The sequence below is a fragment of the Conger conger genome, chromosome 19 (assembly GCF_963514075.1).
Source record: "Conger conger chromosome 19, fConCon1.1, whole genome shotgun sequence".
In the NCBI taxonomy this organism is placed as follows: domain Eukaryota; kingdom Metazoa; phylum Chordata; class Actinopteri; order Anguilliformes; family Congridae; genus Conger; species Conger conger.
In genome coordinates this window covers 8720080-8737579 of record NC_083778.1, presented here as the reverse complement: position 1 = coordinate 8737579, position 17500 = coordinate 8720080, and the positions used below count along the sequence as shown (strand labels likewise).

Genomic DNA, 17500 nt, shown 5'->3' with positions numbered 1-17500 from the left:
ACTCTTCAGCCGGGAACAAACGCCTGAGGATTCCTTGTAATGGAGAGGGGAGGGGAGAGGGGAACGGAAGTGGGGCCCGTTCTGTGCAAGGCCGGGACACCGGTGTTTGCAATGATTTCTTTCCCAGTGTCGAGCAATTCCTGCTCTCTGAAGGGGACTGACCTGTGTTATGTACGGGTGTCTGTGCTGAAAACGATTCAGTTTGCTCTCTTTTTTTTTCCCGGTGTATTACCCAGACTCCCGGCCGGCGGGGCGCGGTGAAGCTGAGACGCGGAGACCGGTGGCCCCCGACGATTTCAGGGCCGGTGGTACTCATCCCCGTTACCCTGACGACAGAAAGTGCGGTTCAAAGTTAATAATGGGAAACGCTGATGCGTAGAAAGCAGGTCTGGCTGTCGAGCCGCGAAACCTCGGTAAAGAAAGGCTGCAAGGTCCGTAAAGACGGCGACGACAATGTCCGAGTTTAACCCCCTGCCCATCTCCATAAGCACGCTGGCTAACGCTTAGCTTAGCAGGCCTTTTCCAGCGTGGGAGAAAAGCGTTTGCACACGCTACGCTTTAGACTTAAAGGTGCAGTAGGTAATTTCGGACTTCTAACGGTCAGGAGAGGAATTGCAGCAACAAACGCCTTCAAACCACAACACTGTTTATCCCTCCCCCTTCTCTGTAAACACACTGACATTGAAACACCATTGGCTGTGGCAATTTTCAACCAATGAGCTTGAATTATTGAACAGCTATACGATGTTTTGATACAGAGCGCCGGCCCTGCATCTTTTCAAAGCCGAATTTAAGGACTATAAACACAGGTAGAGGGCGAGTCAACATGTCAGTGAGCCTTTTTCAATGATCGGAAGGGATTTACAATGGTCTTGTGGCAATGTATTTACAAAAAAAAAATCTTACCTATTGTACCTTTAAGAAAAGCGCTATGCTATGCTGAGAGGGCCTGGACGTTGCGCTGAATTCACTGAATAATTTAGGACAAAAACACTCCAGCATTTCGCACAGTGTCCCATCACGCCTTGCAAACCGGCAGACTGCGGGATAAACCCCCCCCCCCTTTCCCCCCAGCTGCCGTGCCGGGTTCTTGCCGCCGCAGGCTGCTAGCTGATAGCGGCCCTAATTGGAAGGCGCTGGTGCGCTTGCGGGTGACGGGACCCTTGTGCCAGTCGCGCCTCCTTTGAGGAAGCCGGGGCCCTTCCGTGACTCGACGGACCGAGACGGCGAGATTTCTCTTCCTTAATCCTTTTCAGGGGCTGTGAGGTCACAGACGTTCTCGGCGGAACACTCTGACGCTGATGTCACAATCGGCGCCGGTAATTGGAAGCAATGGACCTCCAGAGCTCTAGAACACTGACTTGGAATGCTGAAATGACATTCTAAAAAGGCAACTTTTCTACGCCCTGGTGTTTTATTTCTGTAAATTTGCCATTTCTGATTTCAGTATTGCTTTATTTGGTACGTACAAGCATGGCCCTGGTCGCAGAAAGCTCCAGGTATTTCCCAGGTAGCTTTAAGCCACAGGTACGCCTCATTTATTGCCCCTGAATGATAAATGGCAGCTACTGTTTGACCCTGTTCTTGTTCAATTGCAATTATGTTTGTTCTTGCTTATGGTCCACCGCTCACACACACAGACACTGCCTAAAGTCTTTATGTACCCAGTGCTGATGGCTGCATGGAATTAACTGCGCGGAACTTAAACCTTGTTATATCGGGGAAGAATTTTTTTTTTTTTTTCCTTCTAGCCGACAGGTTTTTCCTTTTTCTGCCGATTCGGGCCAGCCTATCATCAGAGCTGGGACAAGTACGTACTCGTTTTGGATTCAAGTGCTTTTCCGCGCTCGATTGACCTTGCCTGGAACAAACCAAGAGGACCAGGAGGGGCCCGGTGTGCAGTTCTTCAGCGTTTCGTTGGCTCCAATATTACCAGACCGAGCTCAGTCGAGCTCAGCGAAGCGTTTGAATCCAAAACCACTGCGTGTCTGACCCAGGTCTGCTGCTCGTATTGTGAGACTCCCCTCTTCGCCGCGTTGTCCTCGGCAGCAGCGGTGCCTTCAGGGCTTCCCGACCCCAGACGCTCTGCCCCCCCCGCCCCTCTTATCTCCGAGACACTGACACCGCCCAGCGGGGGCCCCGACAAGGGCCCTTTACTTTCACTTTGACCCTGGCCTTTCATTTCACACAGAGAAGAGTGGCCCTCCACTGAGCTCTCAACCGGCCGACTACCTGTAGGAAGTGCCGAGATACTGCCCGGAACTACTCCAGGTACCCGTGTTACTAAAGACTATGATGGATGGGTGCTTACAGTTTACGGGGGGGGGGTGTCTGTTGAACTCCTGTGATAGGGCTGCGCACTTGTACTGAATGCAGACCTTGAGACTGGGTTTTGCTCCTTTGCCTGGAGACAGTTCTTCTAGTTTGATGTTGTTCAGTTGCCTTTTCTGTCAGACTTTAGCCTGAAAGTGGTCCCCCTCAGTAAGTTGATGATGGCCAATTTCAGGCAGTTTGATTGGCTTGCTACCTAGTCAGCAATGCAATTGGCTGTAGTACGCACTTAAGTTCATGTTTTTCCCGAGACGGTGTTGGTGTATTGAATGTTCGGTTTGGCTTCGGTTTGGCGGCTTTTTTTGGCGCTTGTTGCCGATGTCAAGATCTGTCGATACCGTCAGTCCAACCAACCAAACCCAAGAGCAGCAGGGTTGGGAGTGGGAGTGCTATATCCAAATGAAAATCACCCGCCCGTTGTGGTCGTCAAAAATTGAGAAGGGGGTAGACCAAACCCCCCGATGCCGTTCACTGCCCATATCCGTTCAGCCGCTTCGGCCGGTCGCTCAGAGAGACCTAATCGGTTACGCTTCGACCCGCTAAACGAGGCTGGTGTCGTTTCGCGGCGGTGTTCCCCCGTAAAAGCGCTGCCCTGTCACGCGGCCTCCTGTAAAGACCGGAGGGCCTTCTCAGACTCCGTCCTGGGGGCTCCCGTGACTGCTGCCAGTCAGTCACTTAGCCAATTACGCTCACTTAAAACCCGTTTAACTTCCTTAATGTCTTTCCTCCCCCCACCCCCCACCGCCCCCCTTAAATCTATCTTCAGGGAATGCTGGTTTGGCTCGATGCCAGCCGCAGCCTTTGAACGTTTGTTTTTCTGCGTGTTTTTGTTTTTTTTCCCCCGCCAGTCGCCAGGTAGGCACGCTAACGGCAACTCCGGCCCAGACCTAGGTGAATGGATGAGAAAACGTCGCCTCTTTCCGAGACGATTGCCCGTTTAGTCGATCTGACTGTGAATATGGGGCTTTTATTCAAGGCCGCTTCGGTGTTTGACACACTGCGGTCCCGAGAGGGCAGATCCAGGCCTCGGTAGACGTTAAAAGTCTCGGATTAAGGGCAATTAGGAGCTCGTTAGGATCCAGAGGTTGCCGGCGTAGTTGGAACGAGGACTAGCGCGCGCAGTTCAGCCTCTGGACCAAGTTTGGTAACTGAAATATCAAATATAATATACAGACCCATGTCAGTACCTATGGGAGCTGCCCAGTGTGCGTTTATACATTTTGAGCGTATCTCAGCGGGGATTCTCTTTTTGGCACCAGAGGTTTAATGAACTGCAACACCACCGGTATCCGCTGGAGGTTTTTCGCGAGCTTCTGGAACATTCTGGGGAAAACGTCAACGCCCGGTTGCTTTGGCGCGATACTCGTGGGGGACTGTGTGCATCAGCGGCCTGTCCTAGAGCTTCGCACCGACATTTGAAAGTGTGCCGGTTCTCATCGGCCGGTAGGGGCGAAGTGCTCACGGTTGGGGGGTGTGGGTAAGGGCAGAGGGTGTTAAGGTCCTGCCGTTCCACAGCAGCCCGATCGCCAAACAGTGTGCTCAGGGCCGTATTTCTGGAGACGTTTTCGGCGGTGAAGTTGCGGGCGGGCCGAGGCGGGGGGCAGGGGGTCCTCGGGCTGGTTCGGAGAGGAAGGGGCTCCCCGCTGTCCTGCGACACGTCGGGAGAAAGCCGCGGCTCGTAAATTTCACCCGCCGCCACGGAGACCGCACCTGGCCTCCAGCGTCTTCGGTGAACGCCGGCGCCTTTGCGAACGATGAATTATGCAGTCCCCCCCCCCCCCCCCCCCTTCCATTTTCGGCCCAGAAACACCGGCGGCCATTTCGGGGTTTAGGAGGCGGGGGGTTTTATTCAGACCGTGCTTTTAAAGCGGAATGACCGGACTCTCGCTAAGGTCAACCCGGGTTCCGGTCGCCAGCCTACGATTGGCTGGCCTTTTTAATCCCTTTCTGTGGGGGCAGTAGCTCTGTGAATCACATGCTTTTAAAAGTTTCTCTCCGAGAGAAAAGTGTGGCACCTTGTAATTTGGCTGGAAAAGGGCTCTGGGCTTGAGAGTGCGCGTCTAAAATCTGAGACCGAATGACCGGGCCAGCATGTTAACCTAGTCGAGCAAAGTCACTCAGCATACCTTGTTAATTACCTATGCTACAAAGTCACTAGCAGGGCTAATGAAGTAGCATGGCTGATTTAAATAGGAATGCTAAGTCGCTGGAATAGGTGAGTAACTAGCATAGCTACGTCGAAGTAGCACAGCTTGTTTTTACTTACTCATTGAAACTCATTGTTAATGACAGCGCACCAAGAATTTGTTGAGCAGGTTGATTTCAATTCAGTTTCTGTATCTAATGGTGACAGCTGCTTTGCTCGTAGTGTTTTTGGTCTTGTGGTTGCGTTGTGGTCAGAGCTGGGACCGTACGTGCAGCTGGGATGAAGGGGTGGTATTGTTGTTTCCCATGTGAGTAGTGCCTCGCCTGACTGAACCCTGCAGAACGGCTCCCCTGGGAGAGGAGGGCAGGCCCTGCCGTCCCGCTCAGAGATCATGTGTGGAATGTGCAGCTCTCGCTCAATTTCACTTTCACTGCGTTGATGTTGCCATTCTGTGCGTCTGTGCGTGCGTCCCTCCCTCGTGTGCGTGTCCCTCCCTCGTGTGTGCGTGTGTGCGTGCGCGCGTCCCTCCCTTGTGCTTGTGCGTGTCTTATCAGAAACTAAAACCTTCTCACACTCCGGTGTGACAGTGGACTGACAGGGTCCTGCTCATTGGGTAGCCCCTCTTTCCCCCCCGTGTCATCAGGGGGCCCTGCCGAATCCACCGACCCTCCGTGCCTATGGCACCCTCGTCCCTCTCACTGAAACAAAAACCGAAAGCAGGAGCCGCTCTTATTCTGCTTTCAGTTCCCGTGGAACTTCAGTATCGCCACGGTGATCTTGCGGTGGGCCTCTGCTCTGGTTCCGTGTTTATATCGGTTGCAGTTTTTGCGGAAGAAGGCTGCTTTTCCACGTCAGGCGGGGGGGGGGGGTGTGTGCGTGGGCTGGTTGTCGGCGTTCCAGATGAGGCTGATCGGTGTGAGCACGTGTCACTGCTGAAGCCAATCAAGTGTTGGCGCTGAGCCCCAGGGCGAGTGGGTGCTGTCCTTTCTGTGCCCTGCCTCTGCTTCTCTCTCTCTGTGTCGCTCTCTCTCTCTCTCTCTCTCTCTCTCTCTCTCTCTCTCTCTCTCTCTCTCTCTCTCTCTCTCTCTCTCTCTCTCTCTCTCTCTCTCTCTCTCTCTCTCTCTCTCTCTCTCTCTCTCTCTCTCTGTGTCGCTCTCCCTCCCTCCCTCTCTCTCTCTCTCTCTCCTGTGCTCTCATCTTAAATTGCCAAAGCAGAGGAAAGAACGTGCATCACTGAACACTTGAGCATGGATGTAGACCGTATACAGACATGTAGGCCTCCCCAAATATGTGTCCCTCTTTAGGGCCAGCTCTTATGTAATATTCTCTCTCTCTCGCTCGCTCTGGCATTCTCGGCCACTTCATGTAAACCAAACAATTCTGACCTTGAGCAATCAAAATGGCTACTCACTGTGCCGCCCTCAGTGTGATGTAAACATGTGAAGGATGACTTGCGTTCTGTAAACTAACACTCCTCGTGATCAGTCAGACGTGCGCATGAATGGAAGGTCTGCCGGAGCCTTCGTGAGAGGCCTGGATGCCGACACCGTTTCGAGCCAGTCATCAGAAAGATGGTGGTGGGAGACAGGAGAGGGCTCTCCTTCTCCTCCACATTGCCCTCCCTTCCCCTCTCTCCCTCTCCCTCTCTTCCTCTCAGCAGGGGGGAGGGCTGTGTGTTTACACCCAGTCCACGCTGGTCGCCTGCAGTGCTTCATGGATTATTGATACTTTTGCACCGAGACCGCATCGCTGTTGCACCTCGCAACTGCCAGATCCCCATATTTCGCTTTTTGAGTAATGATTCATACCGTAGCGCAAGTGAAAATGCACATTTGTCCGCAGATGTAAGATTTATTTATTACGGGCGGTGTGGTATATTTATTTTCTTTCTCCCGTCAACTCCTCTCCTCACATCGCCTGCCTGACATCATTTCCCACAATGCATTTCTTGCTCTTGTGGCAAGAAGGAATTAGTGCGGAGTGCCTGCGCTAATTGGGGTGCGTTAGCGCTCTCTCGCGCTTCTCAGCTTGCTTGCTCCTTGGGGGGGGGGGGAGACGTGAGCGCATATTAACGCATAAATATGAGCAAGGTGTGGTGTCCGGCCGCTCAATACGACGAAGGTACGCAATAAGCGATGATGTCGTCGAAATTCGCGATACCGATGTCACCTGTAATAAATAAGGCGGCGTTGACGTGTTGGCGGTTCCAATGTCTTTCGGTGCACTGCTAGCGCAGGCCCCAGGCGATGAGCAGCCTATGCCCACTGAATAGCTAAACGACATGCGCAATTTCCAGCAGACGTTTATCGAACGGATCGCCCGTGAACGGCCAATCGGTTTAACAGGATGGCAATTTACATCGGCGCTATCCGTGGCGGCTCGAGTGAGTTTTAGACGTTTCCGCGCGGCATACGTGAGCCAGCGGTTCTCTCCGGCGTCTGAGGTTGTGTTTCCGCGGCCTGCGTGATTTAACAGGCTCTTAAGCGCATCCCAGTCTGTGCGTTTCCGCGCGCATCTTCAACCTTGAGCACAACCGTCGGCGTGGTAATCCATAGGCCGCCGATTAGGCCTAATTAGGCCGGGGGAAACGATTACCTCACCGCTCTCCCGGACGGGGCGGGACAGAGCTTCAGTATCGACCGGTTTAAATGGTAAATGGTTGGCATTTATATAGCGCCTTTATCCGAAGCGCTGTACAATTGATGCTTTTCATTCACCCATTCATACACACACTCACACACCGACGGCGATTGGCTGCCATGCAAGGCGCCGACCAGCTCATCAGGAGCATTTGGGGGTTAGGCGTCCTGCTCAGGGACGCTTCGACACAGCCCGGGCGGGGGATCGAACCGGAAACCCTCCGACTGCCAGACGACTGCTCTGACTGCCCGAGTCATGTCGCCATGTTTACTTTGAGTCGGGTTCAAGCAAGCTATGCTGAATACGTGTTTGCATGTCAGTTGCTCCAGCGCAAATCTTCTCTGTATAGCGACTACCTATAATGGAGGAGACAGAGCGATATTTTGCTTGTTGCTTTGCATGCGCACACACACACACACACACACACACACACGCCCAGCCTCACCCTGTCGTACCTCCGATTGTACGTTCATGCAAATGCACCCTCCTGTTGGATTGGCTAGGTTGGTCTTGAGCACCGCAGCCCTGTATGATTTCGGGTGGACTTGTGAATTGATCTTCTCTCCAGCGGTTATGCCTGTGTCTGTGTCTGTGTCTGTGTCTGTGTCTGTGTCTGTGTCTGTGTCTGTGTCTGTGTCTGTGTCTGTCTGTGCGTACAGCAGGTCCGGTGGTTATGGTGAAACATGGTGCATCTGCCCTGGTCTTTCCTTCAGGAACCCAGCAAGCGCTACCCATACTAACTTGTGGTGCAGTGTAGTGGCTGTGTTATCACATTGACAAAACATTCCAGCAACTTTGAATGTTTTTTGGTTTTTTTTGTTCATCCACTGAGCAGGAGTCATCTCTCATTGGTATGAAACCCAGAACGTTCTCACGATGTTGCTGCAAGGCAGCGGCAACATTATAATATAACATCGACAACACCATTGAAGTGCTGTTGTGCGAGACTTGGGTCTGAAGTGAGCCATATGTTCCCAGTCACCGGATCTAAACCGGTTGATGCCGGATTATCCCGGTTTTGGAAGCGCGAGCAGAGTGACTTCATGGGAAAGTGATGCGGTAGCCCACACTTTAGACTCCCCGCTAGCACAAAAGGTTCTCGCAATGTTACCAGAACGTTTTTTTCAGTGTTGTAACATTGCCACGACATGGCGGCAACGCTGTGAGAACGTTCGGTGCGTGCCGGGCTCAACCTCACAGCTCACACAGGCGGCGCTAGGCCACACGTTAGAAACCCAATAACCTGCTAATGGACTCTGCGTTTTAATGGTTTTGTTGATTACACACACGCTGGATGAGTCTGACTTCACCCCGAACGACCCGTTCAGGACACACACACACACGCGCACGCGCACACACACACACACACACACACACACACAGCTGTGCCCCACATTGCTTTACAGGCAGTCGGCAGACGCTCTTATCCAGAGCGACGTGCAATAAAGCGTGAATCGAACACGGGGACGAGCGCGATTAGGACCCGAGAGGAAACCACGACGTCACACGAGCGAAACGCCGTGAGGTCCGTCCTAAAAAAACGGCCCCTGGCGAGGGCCCCTCGTTCCGATTCCGGCTCTTCACCGCGACGGGTCCGCCCGTTCCCTAGAGCAGAAACACGGCGTTTCGGGGCGGACGCGCCGTACCGTCTCCCCCCCCCACCACGATGCCGGAGGGATTCTTTTCCTCTTTTAACCGCTTGCTGGCTGACACGTCTCATCCCCGCCTGAGAGCTCGCTCCGGGGGTGCGGAAGCTTCCGGCAGCGGTAACCAGGCAGCCGCCGGTAACCGGGGTGAAATGAGCCCACGGCGTCAGGATTCGAGTGCGCCAGGCTGCTTTTACCAGAACCGAGAGGTGGGCGTTTTCCTAAAATGTGCCCAGACGGAGAAGCCGGTTGTATTTTAGTACTGTGACCTGAATCCCCCCCGCCCCCACCCTCCTGTGGGTCTTAGTCTCTTTAATCACGTGCTGAATCTCATAGTTTAGGAGTATTTTCTCAGTTTTGAAAGTCAGAATTTCACGTTGGAAGCAATAACCCGCCAAACTTGGTGATGAAGCTGTCCAAATCGGCGTCAGACCTGGGTCAGATGCGTAATTGTATTTGATTTAAAAACTTTTTTTTTCTGTGCTGGACTGAGCTCGTCTGCTGTGTCTATGAAATGCTCTCAATGTCCTGGCTCCTTTTTTTCAGCTACAGTGAGGCTTGTGTGTGTGTGTGTGTGTGTGTGTGTGTGTGTGTGTGTGTGTGTGTGTGTGTGTGTGGTGTGTGTGTGTGTGTGTGTGTGTGTGTGTGTGTGTGTGTGTGTGTGTGTGTGTGTGTGTGTGTGTGTGTGTGTGTGTGTGTGTGTGTGGTGATGAGTGTGATTGTTTAACAGCAGTCCTTGCCCACGGTATTTCTATCTTGAGATTTGTCTCTCCCGAAGCCGCCCATTGATCTGATCCCAGTTGCCGTGCCAACGGGCTTATATGTGCTTGGCTTTGAGAAAGGGCAGCAGCCGGTTCGGAACGGAACCAGGCGGAACCTTCCAGCTGATTTTAAAATGGAGAAGGTGTGTGCGCGTGTGGCACCGCGTTAACGGGCTGCTCTGTAACACCGCGCTAACCGTAGCGCTGTCGGCCCGATGCTAACATCGGGGCGTCCCAGGGGATGGGCCTCTCTCGGTTACTCTGTGTACCTGGGTCGAATATTTTGGATTCAAATACCCCTCTGTGCTCGGTCGGTCTCGAACCCCTATGAGCAGCCGGCGTGGGGGGGGCGGGAGCCCGACCCCTCTTTCTGCCCGTGTGAAACGGCGCTGCGGATGCCTTCGCCCCGCTCCCCTGCTCCTGGCGTCCGGACGGGACTCTCCGCCCGCATAGCGCCTGCGTTCCGGCTTCCTGACGCACGCAGGGCCCGGTTGCGGTCGGACGTGTGCTGGGCTCGGTGTGTCTGACCGTCTCCTGAGCCTCAGCCAGGGAGCCTCAGGGCTGTGAAAGATAGACTCCATGCGGATCGATTCTCCCCCCCCCCCCCCCCCCCCCTTTGCGGCTGTGAGATCTACACTGAGATACAGGGGTCTGTTCCCAGGGCCGTGGATCGATGGAGAATTCACTGCATCTGAGGAGCTGCACAATACGTCGTGTGTGTGTGTGTGTGTGTGTGTGTGTCTGCGCGTGTGTGTGTGTCTGCGCGTGTGTGTGTGTCTGCGCGCGTGTGTGTGTCTGCGCGTGTGTGTCTGTCTGCACGTGTGTGTCTGTCTGTCTGTCTGTCTGTCTGTACGCCTGTGTGTTCGCAGGCGAAGGGGTGTGTGTGTGTGTGTGTGTGTAAGATGCGCGTGTGCCCATATGTATTGTGCGTTTATTGTCTGTGATTGCATTCGCACCGTATGGGGAATTCTGGAGCTCAGATCAGTCTCTGATATTCCGCTGGCCGCCTGGCTGGAAAGTAGAACCGGGCGACGGAAAAGTCGTCTCTTACATGGAAGTGGACGAGCACAGATGTCTGCTCGTGAACTGAAAGTTGAAACTAATTTATCTCCTGCAGCAGAATGTTTCAGCCTGTGCCGTAGCACAGGCCCGGAGAGCCATTGAGCTAAACAGCTTCGCCTGCGAGTTTGGCTGGTGGAAACGATCAGTGGCAGATGAGTGTGATTAGGCCGCTCTTTCGGCGTGAGACGAGCCTGTAATTGTACCAAATCGGCGGCACGTCTGTTCGTAATCGTTTTTTTGTATTCAAGCTCTTTTCTGCGCTCGACCGAGGCGGTCCGGCGCAATTGAGCGACCAACAAGACCAGAAAGCACTTTTTGAGAGGTTCCAATTCGCGGGACAAGTGCCGCGAAGCATAGAAAAGGATTTGAATCCAAAACTATTATATTTTTGACCCACTTCTGGTGGCGGCGTGAGCACATTCACCGGAGCAAGCAGTGGCGGCCATTTTGGCTCTTCTAATGCCGACACGACCCTGTACTGTTGGCATCTCCATCCTGTTGAATGCTATACAGGAAAGCGTGCGTACATGAATATCATTCTTGTACGGTCGCCGTCTACTTAGCCTTCTTCCAGGGCCTGTTTCCCCAACCTTCTTGCGCGCCGGAAATATTTCAACCTGGCCTCTCGGTAACGAATAGCCGAACGGTGACCTTTGACCTGAGGCTGGGCTGCAGCTGCCCCGGGGGGGGCGAAGGTCAACAGGAAGCACACATCACCGGCACACCTGGCCACTACGGACGCCTTTGATCTGGGGGGGGGGGGCGGGAGGGAGTGAACTTGGGGATTTAGGGAGAAAGCGTGCTTCGGCGTGGGGGATGGGAGCCCCTGTCGGGAAGTAATAAACCGGTACTAACGCGTAAAACAGCTGTCGCGTTTCGGTTCGTTGCCTCCATTTTGTGGAAGGGAAAGCGGGCTGAAGTTGACGCGACTCCGGCTACGCGGTTTATTCGTTCCGCGCGCCGGCTCGGCCGAGAGCTCTCCGGATTGTCGACAGGCGAACAACTTTTCGATATTTGTGCAGCGGCCCGTGAACGCGTCCGGCATCAGAATGAATTCAGATGCCGGACGAGTTCAACACCTGCAGGAAGATGCAATGTGTTTTTTTTATTATTATTTTTTTTTTTATATTTATTTAATTTTTTTTTTTTTTTTTGGGGGTCCGGTTTTGTTTTTGCTGTGGGATCTGTGTCCTCGATGGTGCAGTGGGTAGCACTGCCGCCTCACAGCATGGAGGTCCTGGGTTCGAATCCCCGTCGGCCGGGGCCTCTCTGTGCGGAGTTTGCATGTTCTCCCCGTGTCTGCGTGGGTTTCCTCCGGGTACTCCGGTTTCCTCCCACAGTCCAAAGACATGCAGGTTAGACTGATTGGAGAGTCTAAATTGCCCGGAGGTATGAGTGTGTGAGTGAATGGTGTGTGTGCCCTGAGATAGACTGGCGACCTGTCCAGGGTGTGTCCCTGCCTTTCGCCCGGTGTGTGCTGGGATAGGCTCCAGCCCCCTGCGACCCTGATCAGGATAAGCGGGTTCAGATAATGGATGGATGGATGGATCTGTGTCCTCGACTTCAAAGTCTCGAAAGCGGGCGTCGATTTCCGTCCGATAAAACATTTGCCGCGACGAATCGTCAAGAGGCAATTTCGATCGGGTGCGGTTTATATGAAGAAATGGTTTCAGTGTTTCGTGCGAACACACTGTCTGGAGGGGTGACGGTATTGGCATTGGCAGGCCGACGGTTATTCCGGGGACAGTCGTAATCGAATAATTGAAAACGAACGGAATGTTCTGTCGCGCTAAGGCGTGCTTTTTTTTTTTTTTTTTTTTTTTTTTTTTTTTTTTTCGGGAGCTCGCGATCTGTTGTCATCAACGCCACGTCGCCTCGGCTGTGTGGAACGCGGCGCTTGATTCGGCCGATCGTTTCACGGCCAGTCGGTAACGTTAGACGGCAGTGCTCGTCGGGATGTGCCGACTTGAAACGCGATCAAAGACCTCAAATGCGATCTGTATTGTATCCCATCGAGTTAATTGTTTAAACAAAGCGGCTCTGCGCACGTCGCACCCTGTCGTTTTTAAGATGTTAAAATGAATGCGAAAAACAGCGCAGTGAAGACATTAACCAATACTTCACGGGCGCCAAAAACTACTTAACATTCGAGAGGTTTAAAGTTCCCATGTGGGAATATCTGCACCACCGTACGCGGTGAGACGGCGTTCCCGACCCGACGCTATGGCAACGCAGCCCAGCCTCGTGCGGGAAGGTTCTGGAAGCTACGCCGCCCGCCGTTTGAAAGCGGATAGGGGGCGTCTCCCACCCCCCCGGTAGTTTGGCTCGATTTATGAGTTTGCCTGCCCTTTAGAGCCTTCCAGAGCGATTGGGTTACAGAACCCTTTTAAAATGTGACCTAAATGCGGTGCTTGGCGGCTGACCCCCCCCCCCCCCCCTCCCTTCCTCTCTCTCCGCAGTAACGGCAGTGGGAAGATGAACGGATCTCTGGAAGACGTGGATCAGCCCGACCCGGACGCCATCAAGATGTTCGTGGGTCAGATCCCGCGGTCCTGGTCGGAGACGGAGCTGAAGGAGCTGTTTGAGCCGTACGGAGCCGTGTACCAGATCAACATCCTGCGTGACCGGAGTCAGAACCCACCGCAGAGCAAAGGTACACGTACACACACACACGCACACGCGCACACACACACGCACACACACACGCACACACAAACACACACACACGCACACATACACACACACACGTACACACACACACACACACACACACACACACACACACACACACACACACGTACACACGTACACACACACACACACACACACACACACACACACACACACACACACTGTACCAGATCAACATCCGGCATGACCGGAGTTAGAACCCACCGCAGAGTAAAGGCGCACACACACACACACACACACACACACACACACACACACACACACACACACTCACACTCACACTCAAACTGTACCAGATCAACATCCTCTGAGACCGGAGCCAGAACCCGCCCCGGCGCAAAAGGTAGCGCCCCCCCCCTGACCTTTGACCCCCTGAAGGCGTGAGGATACCGCGTACCACGCACGGGACACGGCGCCGATACGTCATCGTTTCGGATTCAAACGCTGCTCTCCTCCGCTTTACCGAGCTTCTCTGGCGTAATCGCTGATCGTTTGAGCGCAGAAGTATTTGACTCCGACACCATTACGCGTTCGCCCCGCGTCTGTCTTCACAGCACGTTCAGACCACACGCTTATTCTCGTTTCGACTTGTACCGCATGCCTGTGCTTCACGCTTAGTCATGCCGTGGTTTTTTTATCCCCTCCCCCGGAGCGGTTGCCAGGCGACAGGTGGTCTGCTCTTCCCTACAGTTCTTGGGGGTAACCGTTGCAGAACAACTGTTACTCAGAGCTAATTACAGTGACTGTGACTCAACGCGGGCTGATTACAGCCGGTCGTCGGAAATGAGCGTTAAACAAGCCCGTCTTCCCTGCGAGCCTGCTAATGATAGCTTGCTAACGTTAGCTAGCTGCCGGGCGCTACCTCGCCTTTCGTCTAACGGTGCGTCGAGGGCGGGCGGGGACCGGTTTGACGACGGCCCGGCCGTTCTGGAAACGACCGAACATGCGCAACATTCACGGTCACAAGGACCACACCACCTCAGTCTTTCATCTTGAATCTCAGGGAGTCCCGATGCAAACGGCACAGTCCCTAGTGCGTCGTCTTCGATAATAAATACACCAATTTATTCCGAATCCTCCCTGTCGGTCATCGACGGCGCGCAGTCCGTCTGTCAACGCGTGCGTTCAGCGACGTCTGAAATTTTGGACCCCGGCGCGTTGACAGGAGCTTCACAGCGCAGATCAAAGCAGAGCGTGGAAACACTCCAGCGCTATCGAAAGGAGAGCCAACAAATAAAACACAAGTTTATGTTGAATAAATCCACAATACTGTACACTCGGGCTGCCCAACCCTGTTCCTGGAGATCTACCGTCCTGTAGGTCCTCACTCCAACCCTAACAAAGCACACCTGAGTCGACTAACTAGCAGCTGAACGAGATCTTCGGTTGTTGAATGGGGTGTGCTCTGTTCGGGTTGGATTGAGAATCTCCAGGAACAGGGTTGGGCAGCCGCGATGTGCACAATAGTTAAATCCGAGAGTCCGATGTGTATTGAGCGCGCAGCGCGCCGTGATTGGACGGTCAGCGGCGATGCGTCCGACCAGCCCCACCCCGCGTGAGTCGAGTGTGACCCGCACGGCATTATGGGCCGGGGGGGTCCTCCAGGCTCGGTCTCCCCTGAAGGGACTGCTGTGTCCAGCGGCTGAACACAGCCCCGGGCTCCTCCTTTCATCCCCGACCGGAGGAGTCCAGGCCGGGGTCTGTACGCCGTGTCTGCGGGAGACTCGTCGAAGGAGGAGGGGGAGGGAACAAAGAGAATCGATTTCTGCTTAAAAACGCTCCGGTCTTATTTTTTCCCCCCCCCCCTGGTTTGGAGCTGCGAGCTAAGCCCCGGAAAGCCCGTCTGGAAACGGACGGCCCCAGTGTTTGTCCCGCTCCGATTAGCCCGCGCTCCCCAGGGCGACGCCTCAGCCCCGCGAAACGCCGGGGCGAGGGAACCGTTTCGCCCGCCAAAGCGCCGCACGCCGACGCTCGAGTCCGTTCGCCTCACGACGGCGCCGAAAACGCCGGAGCGCTTTTTCTCAACACCCCCCCCCCCCCCCGGTTTCAGGGCGTCCGCCTGGTCGATCTGGCCCCCGGCTCCATCCTCACGTCCCCCCCCCCCCCCCCAACGCCCCGTCACGAGACGCCCCGCTCTCCAGAGGCACGAGGGGGGCCCGACTTATCTTTAGCGCTCTGAATCATTGTTTCGCTTTAATGAGGCCCGGTATTTTTAGAAGCCTTCAAATGGGGCCGGCTCCGCTATCTCAGTGAGCGGGGGAGGGGGGGAGGGGAAGCAGCTGGGACCAGCGTATCCCATAATCCCTCATTCTAATGGCTGTTTGGTCCTGCCTTAGTCATGGCCCCAGGGTAATCATGCCCAGCACTCTAACAGGAATACGGGCAAACCTGCTTTTCCTCTCCCCTCTCTCGCATTGTGCTTCTGCGCATTGTTATGCAAGCGGCATTGTTAGGCTTGTTAAATTATACATTATTAAAATGTTTCTCGGATCTGGGTTTTTTTTTTTTTTGGGTTTTGTTTTTTGTGTGAATCTTCCTGAGTGGACACGCCTGCCCTTGCTTTGACCCGTGCTGTCATTCCCCTCCTGTGTTTTTCCATGCCTCTCTCTTTTTCACTCTCTCTCTCTCTCTCTCTCTGTCTCTCTCTCTCTCTCTCTCTCTCCCCCACTGTCTCGCTTTCTCTCCCTCTCTCACTCTCCCTCTCTTTCGCTTTTTCTCTCCCCTCCTCCTGGCTCTTCGGCCAGCTTTCAGTACAAGATGTACGGAATCGTTGGCGCTCCGTCTCGTTCCGTTCCTTGAGACTTTCTTTCATGTTTCTTCTCTCTCGCTCTCTCTCCCTCCCTCCCTCTCTCTGGCGCCCTGACTCACCCCCCCCCCCCCCCCCCCTCTCTCTCTCTCTCTCTCTCTCTCTCTCTCTCTCTCTCTCTCTCCCTCTCTCTGGCGCCCTGACTCATGGCTCCCCCCTCTCTCTCTCCCTGCAGGGTGCTGTTTTGTAACGTTTTATACCAGAAAAGCAGCTCTGGAGGCCCAGAATGCATTGCACAACATTAAGACCTTATCTGGGGTGAGTATCTGTGTGTGAGTGTGAGGGAGGGAGTACGTGGATGTGTGTGTGTGTGTGTGTGCTTGTGTATGTATGTCTTTGTGTTTGAGTGTGTGTGTTTGAGTGCCTGTGTTTGAGTGCCTGTGTTTGAGTGCCTGTGTTTGAGTGCCTGTGTGTGTGTGTGTGTGTGTGTGTGTGTGTGCGCGTGTGTGCTTGTGTACGTGTGTGCTTGTGTTTGAGTGTTTGTTTGAGTGCCTGTGTGTTTAGTTGTGTGTCTGAGTGTGTGCGCGCACGGTTGCAGCCACGTTGGACAGGGTGGGCGTTTCCGTCGGCAACAGCTGCAGCACATCCGTTCTGTGGCCCCGCCCCCCCCACCCCCTCCTGCCCGTCACAGTGACCCCCGCCCCCCCCACCCCCTCCTGCCCGTCACAGTGACCCCGCCCCCTCTCAGGTCACTGCACACAACTAATCTCCGCTTACCTCCCGACAATGTGGAACTGGCGAGTGTGCAGCTTTGACAAAAGGCCGCGCGGGCCTGCGCGTTTGTTGCGCGTTTCTGCTGGCCTGGCCGAAGCTTTCAGCCCAAGAGCTGACCCAGCTGGGTGCCGCCGGGGCCACTGTGTCCGTGAAAACACTCGCGGCTTAGAGAGAAAGGCCCCCGCCGCGCATCCGGCTTAGCGCCCGGCGCACACGTCATACAGCAGGCATTCAGATATCACGCTAACGCGTAGCGCTTAAACAGCATACAGCAAGCATTCAGATACCACGCTAACGCGTAGCGCTTAAACAACATACAGCAAGCATTCAGATACCACGCTAACGCATAGCGCTTAAACAGCATGCAGCAAGCATTCTGATGTCACGCTAACGCGTAGCGCTTAAACAACATGCAGCAAGCATTCAGATATCACGCTAACGCGTAGCGCTTAAACAACATACAGCAAGCATTCAGATATCACGCTAACGCGTAGCGCTTAAACAACATACAGCAAGCATTCAGATATCACGCTAACGCGTAGCGCTTAAACAACATACAGCATGCATTCAGATATCACGCTAACGCATAGCGCTTAAACAACATACAGCAAGCATTCAGATATCACTCTAACGCGTAGCGTTTAAACAACCTGCAGCAAGCATTCAGATATCACGCTAACACGTAGCCTCTAAACAACATGCA

At 54.1% G+C, this 17500-nt stretch overlaps 1 protein-coding gene across 1 annotated transcript in view; it reads left to right on the top strand.

The window, feature by feature from the left end:
• Nucleotides 1-17500, top strand: part of LOC133119323 (CUGBP Elav-like family member 2) — a 42912-nt gene that overhangs the window by 8932 nt on the left and 16480 nt on the right. Inside the window, exons 2-3 of the mRNA XM_061229859.1 lie at nt 13046-13239; nt 16259-16341. Coding sequence (XP_061085843.1) covers nt 13046-13239; nt 16259-16341 — 277 coding nt within the window. The remainder of the gene's footprint in view (nt 1-13045; nt 13240-16258; nt 16342-17500) is intronic.